The 20731-nt window shown below is 38.0% G+C and overlaps 1 protein-coding gene across 1 annotated transcript; it reads right to left on the bottom strand.

Annotated features, from left to right (window-relative positions):
- Positions 1–3707: 3707 nt before the first annotated feature.
- Positions 3708–13482, bottom strand: LOC115923352. Its single transcript, XM_030983811.1, has 4 exons — positions 13179–13482; positions 4550–6132; positions 3819–3975; positions 3708–3775 (listed from the first exon to the last, which is right to left on the bottom strand). The coding sequence occupies exons 1-4, from the start codon at positions 13480–13482 to the stop codon at positions 3708–3710; spliced, it is 2112 nt and encodes a 703-aa protein (XP_030839671.1).
- Between the last annotated feature and the right edge of the window lie 7249 nt (positions 13483–20731).

Here is a 20731-nt window from a genome sequence, read left to right as displayed (position 1 = left end):
GTTAAAATCAACAAACTCAATATAAAACGAGACATTTCTACCAAATTTTTAGGTATTGTAATTGATGAAGACTTATCTTGGAATAGCCAAATTCTTGCGGTAACTAATAAGACTTCAAAAGGTGTTGGTATCATTAGCAAACTACGTTATCTCTTACCTAAAGAAATTCTTATTCTACTATATAATACATTAGTTTTGCCTCATCTTAGTTATGGAAATATTGTTTGGGGAATTACATATCCATCAAATGTTTAAAATTACAAAAGAGAGTAGTTAGATGCTGTACTTTATCTGATTTCCATGCACATTCTAAACCTTTATTTCTCAAACTGAAAGTACTTGATATATCAGCTTAATAAGTATTTATTAGGATTAATGCTCTTTAGATATGTTTACACATCACTGCCTGAAAATCTGCAAGTGCTATTAACTTTTAACAATGAAATACATAGCTATAACACTCGTCATAGAGAGAAATTTCATATATTCAAATGTACAACAAACTTTGTGTCATTTTCTTTTAAACATACTGCACCTCTTGTTTGGAATGCACTCCCTCAGGAAATATGTCAAACTAGAAATTTTAATGGATTTAAAAGGAAACTCAAATCTTATTTATTAACGAGTACATAACCCCTGTATACTATTTTATATGATAAAAAGAATTTCATTTTTTTTTGTTCCTTCTCCACTTATATATATATATATATATATATATTTGTTTCGTTTTGTATTGTTTTGTTATTGTCCAGTAAATTATTTATGTACATAGTTATCTATTGCAAAAATATTTTAATTCAAACCTTTGGCACAGCCTCGACAAGTTCAAATTTATTTGAACTTTTGCAGTGACCCAAATTCCATTTGATTTCTTTACCTTTAAATGTACTGATCAGTGATGTTTGTATAGCTTGTATTTTTTTCTTTTTTTTACACTTGTGTTATCTTTTGTATACATATATGTTTTTTATTAAATGGAATGAATAAGTCTTGAAATCTTGAATGAAATCTTGAAATCTTGAATAACAAATGTGATTATGATAATGATATCATTAATTATAAGAACATTTAATACGTTATTTTGTTTTCATGTCATCTTTAAAGCAACATGAATACACTTATTTTTACATGGACTATTCAATTAAGATCATGATCTAGATCTACTTACCCCGAATTCAGTTGTTTAATCTTGACAAACAGGTCAACCAAGGCTTCTTCGTCTCTGTCCTTCACTCCGGACACATGCAGTCGCTGCTGATTTTTAGTTTGGTCTTGAAATAGAAGACTTAGCCCTCCCATTGTCCGTCCTGATTCAATCTTCCTGTCTGTGGTGAGTGCTGGCCAAACGTGCAGTGCGATATGAACAAAGAACCGTTCATCCCTATCCCTAGTCGGACTCTTAGGTCTGGAGGTGGCGGTGTTCTGGAAAGTGTTGCTCGTCTCTGCAACATCGATAGAGACATCGATATCTCTCACTCCACGTATTGATGAGAGCACACCTTTATAGCTTTGTATCGTCACATTCTCAGCCGATAGCTTTGTGACGAATGGAAGCTCAGGAGGAGATGGAGGGAAACTGAGAGAGGAGTCTGAGATGGTAAGCTGGTTCAGTCGGTAGAATGATCTGAGGCTAGACCACAACTTTTCGGTCATCTTAGTAGATATATGGCAGTGCTCTATCTCAAGCCTTGTATTCTGAAATGAAACGCACACCGACGAACCTGTCATTTTTATATACATTGAATTAATTATTGGAATTATACGTGTAAAGATATATAAAATTCCAAATCGGTGAAGCTGAAAAACAAGGCTTAAATGCATTACTTAAAATCATATTGATTGAGTTATTTTATAAAAATCGATGCAATTTTGTTGCAATTTTCCTTAATATATCAATTCAGAGGATATTCCTTTATTGAAAATTTCAAAAAGAATGCAAGCACAACAATGTGCATGCACCCGTATAACGAAAGTCTACTCACCTGAACGGCGTTTTCTTTGTTTAAAGAACCACCTCCACTCCTACATAGAATAATTGAAAAGGAATACGGGAAAGAATGTGATTCAAGCAAATCTTGGGAAATGATATTACATTAATAAAGATAGCAAGTGAAATGTACATCCCCTCTTCACAGAGGTAAACGAAAACAACAATACCCACAATGAACAATAATGGTAATAGTCATCAATATTATAGTACTGGTAATAACATAACATTATAATCGGGATAATGATATCGGTGGTATAAAAGGAACATCCATATAATAACATTTTAATACATTATTTTGTGTTCATGTCGTCTTGAATAGCGAACTAAACACAAAGATCTGTACACGAATTAAGATCAAATCTATCATCTAGATCTACTTACCCCGAATTCAAGTACGTTAGTTGCTTAGTGTTGACAAACAGGTCAACCAAGGCTTCTTCGTCTCTACCCTTCACTCCGGACACATTCAGCCGCTGTTGGCTTTTGGTTTGGTCTTCAAATAGAAGACTAATCCCTCCAAATATCTCTCCTAATTCAATATTCCTGTCTGTGGTGTCTGCTGACATAGCGTGTAGTCTGATATGAACAAAGAAATGTTCATCCCTAGCCCTATTCTGACTCATAGGTCTGGATGCGGCGGTGACATGGAAAGTGTTGCTCGTCCCTGTATCATCGATAGAGACATCGACATCTTTCACTCCAGGTATTGATGAGAGCACACCTTTATAGCTTTGTGACGTCACTTTCTCGGCCAATAGCTTTGTGACGAATGGAAGCTCAGGAGGAGATGGAGGGAAACTGAGGGAGGAGTTTGAGATGATGAGCTGGTTTAGTGGGGTGAATGATCTGAGGCTGGACCATAACTTTCCGGTCATCTCAGTAGATAGATGGCAGTGCTCTATTTCAAGCCTAGCATTCTGAAATGAAACGCAAACAGACGAACTTGTCACTTTTATAAACATGGATTTCAATTATGAAACTAAAAGTGTGGAGATATATAGAATTCCACGTCAGTGAAGCTGAAAATACAAGGCTTAAAAGCACCACTTAAATTCAAATTCCGAGAATTGATTAAATTCTCTTAAAAAAAACACCCGATGCAACATTGTTGCAATATCCTTTAATAGTTCAATTCAGAGGATATCCCTTCGTTGAATATTTCAGAGCGGAATGCATGCACCCGTTTAACAAACGTCTACTTACCTGGACGACGTTATTGTTGTATGACGAACCACCTCCACTCCTATACAAAATAGTTGAAAAGAAATGAGGGAAAGAATGTGATTCAAGCACATCTTGGGAAACGATATTACATTAAAACAGAAAGCAAGTAAATTGCACTGCCCCTCTTTACAGCGGCAAATAAAAACAACAGTGCTAACAATAGCATTGTTAAATATAATGATAATAATAATCATAATGATGGTAATGATAATAAAAAATATAATCATGATAATGATATCAATAATAAACATCCATATAATAACATTTTAGTACATTATTTTGTGTTCATGTCGTCTTAAAAAGTGACATGAACACAACCAGCTCTACATGAATTGAAATCTAAATCTATCATCTAGATCTACGTACCCCGAATTCAAGTACGTTAGTTGTTTAGTCTTGACAAACAGGTCAACCAAGGCTTCTTCGTCTCTGCCCTTCACTCCGGACACATGCAGTCGCTGCTGGTTTTTAGTTTGGTCTTGAAATAGAAGACTTAGCCTTCCAATGGTCTCTCCTGATTCAATCTTCCTGTCTGTGGTGAGTGCTGGCCAAGCATGTAGTCTGATATGAACAAAGAACTGTTCATCCCTAGCCCTAGTCTGACTCATAGGTCTGGACGCGGCGTTGTTCTGAAAAGTGTTGCTCGTCTCTGGAACATCGATAGAGACATCGATATCTCTCACTCCAGGTATTGATAAGAGCACACCCTCATAGCTTTGTGACGTCACTTTCTCGGCCGCTAGCTTCGTGACGGATGGAAGCTCAGGAGGAGATGGAGGGAAACTGAGAGAGGAGTCTGAGATGGTGAGAGTATGTAGCATCGAAAATGCTTCGAGGCAGGACCATAGTCCACTCGTCACGTCGGTAGTTAAAGAAGACCCCTCGAACTTTACTGACCTAACCTAGTGTTTTGATAGAGAGAGGGAGAGAGAAAAAGAGAGTTAGAGAGGCGGAAAGAGAGAGAGAGAGAGAGAGAGAAAGAGAAAGAGAGATTTTACCCCCCCCCCAAAAAAAACATTAATTCGTTGGTGAAGATTAATGTCTTGTTTTTGTGTGGTGACCATTAAAGCAATCGGGACTGTGACCCGATCTTATCAGAGAATAGTAAGTTGAAGAAATGGATTTTTTTTCTCTACTACTTTACATTCATCAGTAATGTTTGTTATACAATTTTTTTCTTCTAAGCTATAAGTTATCAAAAAAAAAGTAAATTAAAACAAAAAAATACAAATAATTTACTTCTTTTACTTTTAGTTATGGCAAGGTAATACAATTAACACAACCTATCTGAAATGATTAGTGTTTACACAATTTTTGAAATGAAAATACGCATACCTCCCGTTTTAGTTGCTTTGGAAGATTTTGCATCCCAACAACGGTGTAGATAGTCGGTGCCTTTAGAACAATACTCTGTGCATTCACACATCTTTGAACCAACGAAGACACATTTCCTTCAGTACCCTTGGTCTCTGATGAGCAGTCAAGGATAATGCGGTATCGCTCGCTCTCATTCAAACAACTGTTTGCAAGGAGCGACTCCATTATTCGTATACAGAGGCTGTTATCAGAGCCAGACGTGAATCGGATGAGATTCTCGTAGTCACCGATGTTTGCTTTTATTTGGTGCAGCAGTCTGTCCAACCTAGAAATCTTCAAACGCAACAGAAAGTGGTATGTTTGATCAGCGAGGAATTTCCCGGCCGAGTGTTCTTGTGCGAGTTTGTGATAAAATTCAATTGTAGTGGAAGTGGTTTCGTTGGACTGAGGAAGGCATTTGATGTAAACAGTCGCTTTGGATACTATCCCAAGCTCACATGCCCTGTCAAGGACTGCGGGAACTTTACGGAAATCATGAGGCGTGAAGACTAGTTTTTTAGCATCGTCGAGTAGACCAGTAAGGGCAATTTCGCCTAATTGAGAAATTATTTTCTTTAACTTCTTGGGTGTGATTTTAACTATAGGCTTTGATCGGGCGTTTGCATGGTGCATTAAAAAAACATTCACGCTGTCCAATAACTCTGTTTGATTTGTAGTATCACTGTCCAGTTGGGCCTCGCTCCATAAGTGACAGATCATGAGACAAAATAAAGGTGTTTTAACAAGTTCATCAATAAGTGGTTGGTTATCAAGGTAAACCTTCAGACCATGACCAGGTTTGCTAGAAGGATTTGAAGTCGGAGCAAAGAACTTGTCGATATACTCTCGTGAGCTCGCTCGCGAGAATCCTTCGATCCACATCTTTGTGTACACCTTTGAAAGTTCCTGTTGATTGAAGAAGTTCTCTAAGTGAGGGCGTGTTGTTACAAGTACTCGACACTGTGGAAACTCCTTCCAGCGAATGACACTGACAATATTGCTAATTGAAGAAGAAATACCGGCATACTCATCTAGCCCGTCTAGTATGATGTGGCAGATTCCCTGATTCTTTCTGATAAAACTCTCCAAACCCTCGGCTGTGAGATCATCAACATCACTCAAAAGCTGGGATTTAATGGCCTCTCCAATCGATGTAAGCTTACTTGTGTTTCGGAATTTAACAACAAACAGAAGCGGAAGGTGTTCTAATGCTGACCCCTTTTCCCTGTGAACCCAGTCGTAGGCCATCTTAGCAACAGCCGTGGTCTTCCCTCTTCCGGCTGGGGCCGAAATGAGAATTCGAGCTGGCAGTCTGCCATTTACTTTCGTTGAGAATATTTCAGCGACAGAACCCTGGAGTATTTTCCTTGTTTTAGTGTCTTTTCCATGAGCGTCCTTCTTTACCATTGTGACAACCGTGTGCATGTCTTCAAACTCAGCATAATCAGTGTGATCCCACGGCTTCATTTGAATTTTGCACAATTGATTTAGGTACCTATTCTCCAACTTTTCGCGACATTGCTGAACAGTCAAGGATTCCGAGATCTTCTCACGGTAGATATCTGGAATCATACAAACATTTAAGACAAACTGTCGTATTGCGCATTCACATGGTCTCCGAACAAATATGGTTTGGTTAGAAATTTGTTTTTAATAAATATTCAATTACTTCAAGTTTCATTCTTCCGACATTTTGCCCTTTTACCCCATAAAGAAAAGGCCTGGAAACACTTTTAACCCTAATAGGGCCGGGCTATTTGAAGTCTTAGTAGGGCCGGGGGGGGGGGGGCATTATGGCCCCCCTTAACGATCGCCGCGAAAATTTGCACGCATGTCAAGTGAAGTGTAAAGAATAATATGATAATTTCAATTTTTTGAAAAATTCACTCATTTGCATATTTATGGTAATTTATGCAAATAAAGTCATAAAAATCACATTTTTACCCATAAATCATATATTATTCATATTTAAGCATTCTTTTTCACTAGATATATTCATTAGACCATTCTGAATAATAATACGACAACAAATTTGGAAGAGCCAGCTTATTTCTTATGTTATCCCTTGTTTTGATAATTTCTTATGTATTTTACTGTTTTTTTAACTTATGTATTTCATTGTTTTTGTTGTTTTATTTCATCTTTTACTACAATTCAACTATTTTGACTCCCAAAACAACCAAATAAAACTTTAATCAAGACCCAATAACCAATGTTTGATCTGTTTTTAGGAAAAATGACTTTGCCTTACGTTTTGTACACAAATCACGAAAATGAGCGATTTTCAGGCTGACATGCAAGGACAAAAGGTCACGTGACCTTGTAACCGTAGGTCCGATTTTCAAAAAAAATATTTTAAAAGTTGCGCAAGGCTTGAAAGAAAAAAGTCAGCGAGCGGCGGGGCGCCATCCATATGCGTTCCCGAGCAATCAGAAAAACTGTGGAGGGGGGGGGGGGGGGCCATAATCCCCCGGCCTTATTAGGGTTAAGAGAAAAATATAGCGAACACAATTACCACAAACACAGAAAAAACTAGAAATGCAATCGTGTCACAACGATATGCGTGCAATGACGCCAAGCGAAGGAGCTTCTCTCGGAATATCCAGAGCAATGTAGAGGTCTGTTGCTTCTGTGATAGTGAAGATAAGTAGGGCGAAAGAAAGGTCACCCAAACGGCCCGAAACGAACGAAATGGCGCCTAGACGCTCCTGCATGCGGGTTTCCGGAAAACAAAAAATTTAGTGACCTTGTAGGAATGCTAGAGACTACGCCTACGAATTATGAAGAGAATTGGATTAGAGGAAGAGACCTAGAAGGGGTTCGCAAGCACTGCGTGCAAAAAACAATGAGATTTGGTGCATGGTGAACATGTGGTGACGCGTGCTTTAGCACAAACGGCCGCCCATACTAACACAATCATGCAGAGTATAAAATGGCGTCTAACATGGCTCCCTTGACGAATTTTAAAAATCCGGCTTCGAGAGGCCCTGCGTTTGGCCAGCCAGAATACGCTTACAAAATTGCAAGGGAAGAAAAGGACGATAGGGGGGGGGGGGGGGGTGGGGTGTGAAAACAGTCTGAAAAAATGACGTCATAGCAGATACGTGTTATAACTTGGCGGAAACTCAGCAGAATTCGTATAGTGACCCGTGTTCAAACGCAAATTACTCAAATATTTCTGTGATAATATATAACGTGTTTTGTATCATTCGAAAGGGCACCTCATTGCAATCAGCTTAACACCATTGTCATCTCCGCGCAATGTACTGCACGCATTAAACGCGCTGTTACGTAATGCATAGTAAATTCATCATTTTTGGCGATGACTTTGCGCTGGCGTAATTAAAATTTACTACACTTGGCAGACAGTTATCACGTATATGGATACACGTGTATGTACAGTTTCATTGACGTAGGTATAAGGATCGTAATTTGAGAGCAAGTTCTAGTTATTTATCAATTTTCTTGAAAACTGCATATTTGGAGGGCATTTTTCGCAAAGTCGGTCAGAGTAAGGGTATATAATTTTGCATTTGAATGGAAAGGGCATATGTTCAAGTATCTAAATCCAAAAAGGGTACGAATTTTTAAAGCCATAATAGAGATACGGCCACAGAAAGAAAGCCAATTCCCAGAACTTTAGAGGGCGCTATTTATATTTTGCATAGCCACTGGGGCGTGACATTTGGCATGGCTATGTTCAATTATGAGATAAAGATACTGTGAGATTTGAATACAAAACGGAATTTATGTGAGAAAGTTATGGTAGTTTTTTTTTTTGAGGGGTCAATTTTTCAAGAATCTGAAGGATTTTTGACGTCCTTTTCAGATGTGGATTTGGAGTACGAAGATGGCATTTGAAGGTCAGGTTAAATAAGTGTCGCAGATGAAAGAGCATCTCTTAGACTATCTAAAGGAATTTGTTAGAAGTTTGTAGGATCTAGGATAGTGGAGAGAGGGAGGAAGAAAGAAAGGCCTTAAAAAGGGCCAGAAACGGACAAAATGGCGCCTGGACGGTTATGCATGAGTGATTTCGAAAATCAAAGAATGTAGTGACCTGGATGAGATGCTAGAGATGATGCCTATGAAATTTGAAAGGAAAAGGACTTGAGAAAAGTACCTAACTAGGAATAACAAGCACTGTGTGCAAAACGAATGCGATTTCCGGACGATAAGGATAAGGATAGTTATATTAATGGGGCAGAATGTGAACGAAAACAAGGCAATGACGAAGATCGTCATTGCAATAATACATGAAGATACAAAAAAAAAAAAAAACATGTGGGAGGGGGGGGGGGATTGCAAAGGCCAGGGGCCTGTCGATATTATTTTCGATATTTTGGATATGGTATGCCTACGCCACAATCCACTGACCAAAGGAACTACTAATCACCGATTCGGTAGTGGCGGGCAACTCGAACATCAATTCTTCCAACACACGAAATTACAAAAATGTCAAATTGTCAAAGTGTGTTACTCAGTAAGATGTTCCCTTTTTAAAGCATATCGTATCATGCTGTGTATATGCAAATATATTTTGGGTAGAACACGGGGGCGGCAATTTCTTTTCATGACCAGGGGGGGGGGGGCGAAATGCTAGGGACAAGGGAGCATAGTGAACGATAGGGCCGAAGGTGACGGAAGTGACTACCCCCTCACAACGGAATACAGATTTTCTACAATATCTACTTGCAAATTTTGAAGGATATTATGCGAGGGAGCGTAGCGAGGAAGCGAAAAGATTTTTGAAAGGTTTATCAGGCTAAACAGTGCACTCTTCGGCCCTCCAGAGCCTAAAAGTGTGTTGCAATCTTAAAGGGGAAGTCCACCCTGAAATTAAGTTAGTTTTAATAGGAGTAGAAAAATGAGAGAAACAAGTCAGTGAAAGTTTGAGCAAATTCCGATTAAAAATAAGGAAGTTAGGATTTTTGAAGTTGTGATCAATCAAACACAAATTGGCAACTCTATGACGTATCATGCGAGCTCAACTTCCATTTGCTCAGTACTAAAAAAATCTAAAATTTTCATTTTCCCTCAATTTTTTTCCAACCATACATGCACCCTAAATATAATAATTGCAAATATGTTTCTATACTCCCCCTTCAAGGAACAAATATATATTCCGTCATCAATAACGAAGAAAACATGATTTTATGGAATATTATGCACAAAGCAAATGAAGGAGAGCTCGTATAATAAGTCACAGAGTTGCCAATTTGTATTTGATTGATCACAACTTCAATAATTCATAACTTTCTTATTTTCATTCAGAATTTTCTCAAACTTTCACTCACCTGATTTTCTTTTATTCTGCCTCTATCGAAACAAACTTATTTTGGGGGTGGACTTTCCCTTTAAGTCAGTATTTGCACTTATTTTATTTTTTTAACTTTTTTGCACTTTTCAAATTTTCCAGGGGGGGGGGGAGGGGGGAGGGGGGGGGGGGTGAGACGATCCCCCTAACAACATTGAGGGTTGGGGCGTGTCCCCCTGTCCCACGGGATCGCCGCCCTGTACCCATGGGTGGAGGTGCATATGAGAACAATGATTAATGATTTGTTTCGTTCATGACACACGGGAGAGGAGAGTTGTAAAGCGTATAGAGTGATTTCCAATTTATTATTCTCCTCATAAATATTCTTTATTATTATTATTATGACTACGTCGCAATCAACTGACTAAATCGGAAATTTAATTTAGCAAAGATATAGTGATGATATCATTCAAACATTCATAACTTTCATATAAATGGTCCGATATTTGAAACTTTCGCTATTCTGTTTCTCTCAATATAATTATTTTCCGCTTTTACACAAATTAACTCATTACAAAGGTTGGATTGCCTCAGTTGAAATTTTGTTTCTTTCCAAATCGATATGGAAATTTGAGCAAGTTAATTGTCTTTGAGCTTGATTTTCCTAACTTATTAATCAAGAACATGAAATCCTATTCCCTTTTAACCTCACTACGTAGATTATAATTTTTCACAAAATTTAGGTAACAAGTATTAAGAGTGCCTTCCTCCTCAAATGTTTACGTTTTGGGATTCACGCAATTGTAAAAAAACAGTCCTCCATAGAAAGATAAACCGATGAGCTAAAATTATTAAACTTTTACCCAAGTATAAAAGTACGACAGACACAGCTTTTCCAAGAGTTAAATTATGATCTGAATAACCCATCCAAAATCATCAATAAATCCTACTGGATTTGTTCATATCCATATGCTTTTATACAGGAGCCACCCGGTTCCAGTAGGCAATTCGATAAATTCTACCCGCCTCAACCTGCGGCAAAAACACTCTGTTGAATAGAGACAGACAGAGAGACAGACGATACCACCCTTTACTATACTCATATTCAGTGCCATATGTATGGTGGCCCTGAAGGGACATCGCGAATAGACTAAATCGTGAAAAATATGCGATAAAATTCACGATATCGTCAATTTTATCGCATATTTTTCACGAAGAAATTCACGAAATTGACGATATCGTGAACTTTATCGTGAACTTTTCACGATGAAATTGACGATATCGTGAATTTTATCGTGAAAAGTTCACGATATAAAGTTCACGATATCGTCAATTTTATCGTGTACTCTATCGTGTACTCTATCGTGTACTCTCCTGACGGGCGCTTCGTAAACAAAACCAGCCCTAGCTGGGGGAGACAGAGAGAAGGAAAAAAGGGAAAGGGAAAGAGAAGATAAAAGGAAAGAAAGAATAATAAGAAGAAAAGAGGGAAACGGGGGGGGGGGGCGAAGGGCTTTTGCCTCCTCCTCACTCCCCCCCCCCTCCCCGCCAAAAAATAAATCAGAGAGAGAGAGAGAAGGGAAAGGGAAAGGGAAAGAGAAGATAAAAGGAAAGAAAGAAGAGGAAGAAGAAGAAAAGAGGAAAACGGGGGAAGGGCGAAGGACTCTTGCCCCCCCTCCCCCCCCGCCAAAAAAATAAATCAGAGAGAGAGAGAGAAGGGAAAGGGAAAGGGAAAGAGAAGATAAAAGGAAAGAAAGAAGAGGAAGAAGAAGAAAAGAGGGAAACGGGGGCAAAGGGCTTTTGCCTCGTCCCCCCGCCCCCCGCCAAAAAATAAATAAGAGAGAGAGAGAGAAGGAAAGGGAAGAAGAAGAAAGAAAGAGAAAAACGAAAAAGAGGGAGAATAGGAAAGAAAGGAAAAGAAAGAAAAGAAAGGAGGCAAGAGCCCTTCGCCCCTGTTTCCCTCTTTTCTTATTCTTTTTCCTCTTCTTTCTTTCCTTTTATATTTTCTTTCCCTCTCCCTTCTCTTTCCCTTTATGGCGGGAGGGGGGAGGGGGAGGTAAGAGCCTTTCGCCCTTCCCCCGTTTCCCTCTTTCCGTCTTTTTCTTCTTTCTTTCCTTTTATATTTTCTTTCCCTTTCCCTTTCAATTCTCTCTATCTCTCTCTCTCTCTCTCCTATTTGTTGGCGCGGGAGGGGGGGGGGAGGAGGCAAGAGCCCCTCTTTTCTTCTTCTTCTTCTTCCTTTCCTTTTTTATTCTCCTTCCCTTTCCCTTCTCTCTCTCTCTCTCTCTCTTATTTATTTTTTGGGCGGGGGGATGCAAGAGCCCTTCGCCCCCGTTTCCCTCTTTTCTTCTTCTTCTTCCTCTTCTTTCTTTCCTTTTATCTTCTCTTTCCCTTTCCCTTTCCCTTCTCTCTCTATCTCTTATTTTTTTTTTTGGTGGGGGTGGGGAGGGAGGAGGCAAGAGCCCTTCGCCCTTCCCCCGTTTCCCTCTTTCCTTCTTATTCCTCTTCTTTCTTTCCTTTTATATTTTCTTTCCCTTTCCCTTCTCTCTCTTATTTATTTTTGGCGGGGGGGGGGGGGGGGGAGGAGGCAAGAGCCCTTCGCCCTTCCCCTGTTTCCCTCTTATTCCTCTTCTTTCTTTCCCTTTCCCTTCTCTCTCTCTCTCTCTCTCTTATTTATTTTTTTGGCGGGGGGGGGGGGGGAGGTAAGAGCCTTTCGCCCTTCCCCCGTTTCCCTCTTTCCTTCTTCCTCTTCTTTCTTTCCTTTTATATTTTCTTTCCCTTTCCCTTTCCCTTCTCTCTCTTCTTATTTATTTTTTGGCCGGGGGGGGGGGGGGGGAGTGAGGAGGAGGCAAGAGCCCTTCGCCCCCCCCGTTTCCCTCTTTTCTTCTTATTATTCTTTCTTTCCTTTTATCTTCTCTTTCCCTTTCCCTTTTTTCCTTCTCTCTGTCTCCCCCAGCTAGGGCTGGTTTTGTTTACGAAGCGCCCGTCAGGAGAGTACACGATAGAGTACACGATAGAGTACACGATAAAATTGACGATATCGTGAACTTTATATCGTGAACTTTTCACGACAAAATTCACGATATCGTCAATTTCATCGTGAAAAGTTCACGATAAAGTTCACGATTTCGTCAATTTCGTGAATTTCTTCGTGAAAAATATGCGATAAAATTGACGATATCGTGAATTTTATCGCATATTTTTCACGATTTAGTCTATTCGCGATGTCCCTTCAGGGCCACCATACATATGACCCTTGCTACGCCAGTGGTAAGTGGACATGTCCTAATTTTATGCACTCAACATAATTTACAGATGTCACAGCTGTAAGCACTCTAGCACTGATAGACCCACCTCTAAAACATGATGTCTCCTTGATATATGTATCAGCAAACATGACCAGCTTAGCGTCAATGAGAGCTTTTTTCAGTCTGATATGCTGGTTGCAAGGCTCCACGGTCTGTCGCCAGTCAAACAACATGGCACGTGTTCCCTTACACGTCACTCGTCCTTCCATTCTATTGGTCTCTATGTATCTATTGATTTCTGCGACCTTGAATCCGAGTTTTCGTCCTAAGTCTTCCATCTGGTCACTCGTCTCGATGTCTTCAGCCAGCTTGGACAGAAGATCATCGGACACACCTCCTTGCATCGCCATTACTATAGACACAATGCAAAGGAAAGGAAATTACATTCAGTCACTTCATAAGATGATATGCTACTTTCAATCTAGCATATCTGGAGTCAGTACATAAAACTATGTTTGTGTATCGTATGGACCGGTTTACTAATACTTGGAATCCAGTGTGCACACATTACTTGTTGCTTTGTCCAGCTAGCCTTGCACAAGCTTTCCGGTTGTCAAGAACAATCCTGCTTTGTAAAGTATGCATACAATATGAATATGTTGGTAAAACGGTCTATTTTTTGCCACTAATTATAACAACTAGATCGGCATTTCTATTTTTAGTGGGTTCAAAAGACCGACATACTTGTTTTGTTCATTGTGTATCTTTTTGTATTTTCGGTCTCTATTTGCTTATTGTGTCTCCAAACACCTGGGCTCCGCGTCCCCTGGGGGTAAACTCAGGGGCGTCACGAGACAGGGGGGGGGGGGGGTTGAGGGTGTTACACCCCAATTCCAAGTTTCTGTATGCAGATATGGCACCTCTCTGGGCAAAAAAGGGAAATAGAAAAGGAGGAAAGAGGGAGGAGAAAAGGGAAAAGGAGAAGGGAGACACAGGAAAGAGAAAGGAAAAGAAAAAGGAAAGAAAAAGGGGAGGACAGAAAATGAAGAAAAAGGGAAAAAAAACTTTCACGCCAATTAAAAAGAAGAAAACAGTGAAAGGAAAAGTGAAGAAGAAAAACAAAAATATAAAACTAAAGAAGAAAGAGATTGAAAGTGAAACGAGAGAAGGGAGTTAAAATAAAAAAATATTGGGGGTTTCGGGAGAGAAATTAGTTAAAGATCCATGTTAGATCAATTTCTAAATACACGTCAATTTGGTGAAACAAAATATTAGAAACCAGCAAGGTGTCAGAACATATCTTTATATTTTTACAACGCTTGGTTGTTTCACTCGCTTAGTTTCAATTTTTAGTTGAGTTTATTTCATATTCACATTCATCACGAATATCATGCACAATAAAACTTGAGAATTCGAAATCATTATTTCAAAAGGTATAAAATACCTACAATAATATCAATGATGGCCAGTGATGGCCTGGTGGAAGAGTCGCTGCCCGGCAAGCAATAGATGCAGGTTCAAGTCTCGCTGGTTCCAAGATTTTTTCTGACTTTTTTCAATACAGATCGATCAATCGATCTTAATTACTGTGTGTAAGCCACAAATATGTTTAAATAATGGAAATTTTTCCCAGAAAGCATTACATTTATAGAATTAACATCACGCCATGCAAGTATTATAATTTAGTCGAAATAACGTACGGAGATAAATAAATACGATTGCATGGAACCTAAACTAAAATTAGACAACTATAATTTGCAGTAATAAATTAGAAAATGTAGTGAAATGTAGGCTAGAGCAATCTATTGTGCATGTAAATTATATTTAATAAGTACAAACGAACAAAAAAAAAGCTCGGAAGCTTGATAATTAGGGGCCACGAGATGACCTAATATATGATTTTTGTATTCATGTATTAGGAAGCGACATATTTATCCTAGTGTGTTTTGATTACATAATACTATTTGTACTTTACTAACATGTCATCCTTCATAAACAAAGGTGTCTATACATGTGGCACTTGTAGTACCATATGATGCCAAGCGAATCTTCTGTAATGACCTTGGCTTTAGAGTCACGCAAACAATTTTTAACTTCTTAAAAGGTCCCTTTGACTAAAAGTGTTAAAAACACTAAAATGGAGCACCATAATTCGGCTCTGCTTTTCTACAACTAAAAGAGAAAACTTTTCTCTCGGTCGGGACGCTTTCTGCATGATATACGTCATATGATACTAATTATAATATTAATAATAACGATTATAATAATAATAATAATATGATGGTAACAGTAATGACGATAATAATAATATGATGGTAACAGTAATGACGATAATAATAATGATGATACTTTCGTTTAACCACGGAGGCCTCATCAATATCCCTACTTTACTTCGCATAGTAAATCTTGATCTATCACGTTATGACGAAAATGGCGATGCCCATAGCGTGCTGGGGAACTGTACATTATGCAACAAATATCTTGCTTTTAACACCACCCATATCGTATCCGGACACCTACCCCCTGTACATCCACCCCGGATGACCACCCCCAGTATACTATACCCCCTACGACAACTACCCCTAGGGCAACTACCCATAGGACAACCACCCTCTAGGACGACTACCCCCCGGGACAGCTGCACATTGTTTGTGTAGCCTGCAACCAGGTCCCGTAACACAAAGGTTTTCCATCAATTGTAAATTCGAAATAAATATTCTGATTGAACAACAGTCAGCCTTGTTAACAATATGTACATGCAGCGAGGATTATGTTGTTCTTGTTGTTTTGCAATATCATGCAAAATTTTGTGTTACGCGGCCAAGAACTTATTCGATTTTTCACTCTGTTATTACACAATACCAATTATACTAAAAACACCTAAATAACCACATCTACTAAAATTATCCAACCTTTTACAGTTTGTGTATTCCTCATCTATTTGAGAACATGTATGGGGGCGCAAAAAACATGGCACCAACCCTATCCCATCCCCCTCGAACCCCTCCCCCTGTCGCCGCTCATGACCTGATTTTGACTGGTGAAGTTGATTGTGGACGTGCAAATGTGCACGAACAAAATATTGTTACCAGGGTGTTTTATAAATTACTCGTTCACGATGTTGATATAAGTCGTTAATTTTGCTCCATTTCTTACCAGGCGCTTTCAGGTGTTTATTTAACTCTTGCTTATATGACGGCTTGCAATAAATGAGACAAACCTTTATAGTTGGCAAATGTAGGTGAAATGTGATTCGTTTGAAACTTTATTTAGTGAAGCCCACCCCGTATTTAACGGTCATAGCTGTATTATCATGGGGAGGGGGGGGGGGGGGGGGGGGGGGGGTGGGGGAGTATTTTTTCCTTACTGTTGGTACGTCATTCGAAGAAAACACCCAATCTGTTCCGAAGCGTTGTGAAGTCAGACCTGATGAAGGACCCATTGTATCCCAAACGCACACACAAACTGGCACACCGACTTCCCTTTTTTTCTCTTTTCTCTTTTCCTCTATCCTTCTTCTCGATACATTTATTGTTGGTAAAAACTAAAAAGGCTTCCTTTTTGATTATGATGATATAAACAAAAAGAAGAAGAAAATAATGGATAATATCAAAAACAAATATGTATCGTTTTTATTTGTGTTTTTGGGGTCTAAAAAAATGTGAGAAGTGCTGTGGTAGTCCCGGGGAATTTCAAATTTCATGTGTAAAGGAGTGTCCTAACAAAATACGAAGTATTCATTACATATTTAAAAAAAAATATATATATTGGCAGAAGACAAGTTGGTAAAATCCAAAACGGAACCAAACATTTCAAGAGAAAGATAAAGCTTGATAAGTAAAATATTGGTGTTTAATGCAAGGTTAGATCTTAGTCGCCTTAGCGAACGAGAAACATTTGCATATAATCTGTGCAGAGCAGGTCCCTGACTATAAAGAGTTGATTTATTTTTTCCCGGATATTTTGGGTTCTTCAAATCGAATAATGGTGAACGGTGAAGTTGAATGTGGACGTGCAAATCTGCACGGACAAAATATTAAAACTAGGGTATTTTGTTATATGACTCGTTCACGATGTTGATATTTGTAGTAAATTTTGCTAAATTTATTACCAGCCGATTAAATGTGTTTATTCATCTATTGCTTATTCAACGGCTTGCAATAAACGAGTTGAACCTTGTGTATACCTCATTTAATTGAGAACATGTATGGGAGCACAGAAAACATTGTACCTACCCCTCCTCCTTCCAGGCCGCTCATAACCTGATTGTGATTGGTGAAGTCGATTGTGGACGTGCAAATCTGCACGAACAAAAAAATAGTAGAATATTGTGGTATATTACTCGTTTACGATGTTGATATTAGTCATATATTTTGCTCAATTAATTCCAGGCTCTTAAATGTGTTCATTTAACTACCACGTATCTAACAGCTTGCAATAAATGAGACGAACCTTTAGTTAGCAAATGTAGGTAAAATGTGATTCGTTTGAAATGTATTTAGTGAAGCCCACCCCGCATTATCCGATCATTCTACAACCGATTTGGTTATATTATCATGCGTGGGGGGGGGGGGGTTTTTTAAACCACACTCCCATGATTTTTCTAAAACTTACTGTTGGTACGTCAGTTGAAGAAAAAAAAACACCCAATCTGTTCCGAATCATTGTGAAGTCAGACCTGATGCAGGACCCAATTATATGTATCACATACACACACACACACACGCACACACACACATGCACACTGACCTTCCCCTACTTTTCCCTTTTCCCATTTTCCTCTATCCTTCTTCAATTTTCTCCTCATTCTCTCCAATTAACATCGTATAGAACTTTCCCTTCACTATCTGTCCACCTATACCCAATCCCAATTTTGTTTTGGATTCTCGTTCGTTCGTTATGATTTTTTTTCTTCAATGACCCTATTGTAATATTTTTTCTATCAAAATCATATATTTAACACGCATGTTCGCTTCACTCACTTATTTTGAGTGTTTTAGTATAGACTATTTCTATGTAAACATTCATTTACATTACAGAAAGTATCTAATTAAATTCAATTTGATCATCAAATACGCCTGAAAGTCACATGTCCTTTCACCAAATATGGGTATATGGAATACACACACTTTAGGCATAAAAGTTTGTCTGAACTTGAACCGTCATATTTTACAAAATTATGAGGTCATCTGAAAATCTTATTTTTAGGGTCATATACCTCTCTACAAATATTGAAAGTCAGCCTCATGACACGGAGATTAACATGAATTGTAAACAGTCAGTAGCTATCCCATATCTTCTTGGCTTATTGCACTAATAAAATCATCTCGTATAATACGTTTAAGAAAATCAATTTCAAATCGCATGTGATCAAACCGTTTATGTCAACATCAAGACAATATGCAAACAAGGGACCCCGCGAATTCAGAAATGGCCCTCGTGGTTTAAGAATCGGTCACGTTGTATGCTTTCGTAGCCAATCAGGCAAGCCTTAAATAAGTGTGATGTTTGGATGAGTTGTGCGCTTGCGCAATCCAGTAGCGCCCTGATTTATGGTAAAATGGAAGTAATAAATCCTAGTAAACCAGGTAGCTTTGGCCACAACATATTTACACTTCAGAAGAAGACCGATTGATTTAACATAAATTAATTGATGTGGAACTGTTTCCTTTACGTCTATAACATAGTGCAATGGGATGACTTAAAACCCTGGCTCGTTTTTAATCGCTAACTCACCACTCACACACCTAAAATCACGCTTCACTCTATAGGCCTATCCTTTAACCTTTATAATTCAGTCATTGTAGTAGAAATGAGGAGATACCGAAAAGAAGATGTAAGAGATGTATGAGAAGTCCAATAATATGTGTGCTACACAATCCCTTCACTTTGAGTAGTATATCACTATTAGTATATTAGGCATAATTTCCTTAAAAAAACCCTCATGTTACGGGCAAAATGTGACAACTATTTGGAAAGGAAACCTGGAAAATAATAAACAATGTCTTAAATACGAATAACAATTGCAAAAACACAACTCAAATTGAAATTGATAATCAGGTTACTGGTGATAATAATGCTATAGAAAAATGGTTTAATGATTATTTCGCAAGTATGGGTCCTAACCTTGCTAAAGAGATACCACAATCGTAAGATGCCTTGTGACTTTTTTAAAGAATACAAATCCAATTACACATTTCCTCTCCCCAATAGATAATAACGGAATAAAAGACATTGTAAATGAATTTAAAAGTAAAAAAAAAGTACGTGATGTGATATCATAATCAATAATCTATTAAAACAAATCATCGATGAGATTTTAATTCCCCTAGAATATCATGAATATATCAATTGCTGATGGCATTGTTCCAAATAAAATGAAAATCCCCAAACTTGTTCCCATTTATAAAAACGGAGATCGATTGGACATAAGTAATTATATACCAATAACTCTTTTATCTTTTATTTCTAAAATTCCTGAAAAAAACAATTTTATAACCGTACAATCACATTTTTAAGGAGCTTTGATATTTTTTCCAAACTCACAATTCGGCTTGAGACAAAAGCACACAAAAACACAAGCATTTTTACACTTTGTTATTCATAGGTGACCACCATCACATACTTGGTATCTTTCTGGACTTCTCAAAGGCCTTGATACCTAAGACCATGAAATTTTATTACATAAATTGTCACATTATAGAATAAGGGGATAAGCCTTGGAGTGGTTTCAGAAGCTATCTTACAGGTAGAAAGCAGTTTGTCTCCATAAATTCATTCTGAATAATACTTCAATAGATATAGTCAAATCAACAACATTTCCTGGTCTTTTCATAGACAACAAACTTTTATGGAAGAAACACATTATGTGTGCATGTACATTATTATCTAGAAATGTTCGTTTTTGATACAATTTAAATCACATTTCCCTCCAATATATCGCTAAATTTGTAAAGTACCCCCATCCATCCATATTAAATCATGGGATATTATCATGAGGCAACCCCCCCCCCCAAGAATCCACTGGATAAATTATTGTTGCTTCAACAAAGGGTAATGAGAATAATTTATCATAAAACACAGATGAGCTCATTCAGATCAATTGTTTTAATTCCAATAAAGAATGAATCCTGCCAGGTACCAATTTAAGAACTGGATGGATAATGGCTAATTTGGATTAATGTCTTGCCAAAAGACGTGAGTGCCGGGGTTGGATTCGAACCCTCAACCCTTCCTGACTCTTAACAGGTAATGCACTAAACGTTAATATTTGTCATAAAACTAATGACGAAATGAAATTGAGTTGAACCATATTCTTTCTGGAAATCCATTTTCTTCTTTATCTACACAGATATTTATTTAAATATGATTTCATTTTTTCTTCATAATAACCAACCAGAATAGACAATATATCTAAAATAAAACTGAAGGAAAACAAGATTGGTGAAAGTTGACTAAACTGGGACCGCAATTGAAGAACTTAGGACATAAAAACAAATAATGTAATCACTAGACTTACGGACACTTTATATTGGTTGTATGGGTATTATTTGGTGCCGGACCATTTCAAAAGTCTTTCATCACACAAAGTATCAATTTTGAAAATATGTATTACTACGTTCGGTCTTTTCTTTTTTAAGGATTTTTTATAACAAGATA

The sequence above is a fragment of the Strongylocentrotus purpuratus genome, unplaced genomic scaffold, assembly GCF_000002235.5.
Source record: "Strongylocentrotus purpuratus isolate Spur 01 unplaced genomic scaffold, Spur_5.0 spur5_scaffold_13, whole genome shotgun sequence".
NCBI classification, from domain to species: Eukaryota; Metazoa; Echinodermata; class Echinoidea; order Camarodonta; family Strongylocentrotidae; genus Strongylocentrotus; species Strongylocentrotus purpuratus.
The sequence above is the reverse complement of the archived record's forward strand: the minus strand, read 5'-3'. Positions and strand labels throughout refer to the sequence as shown.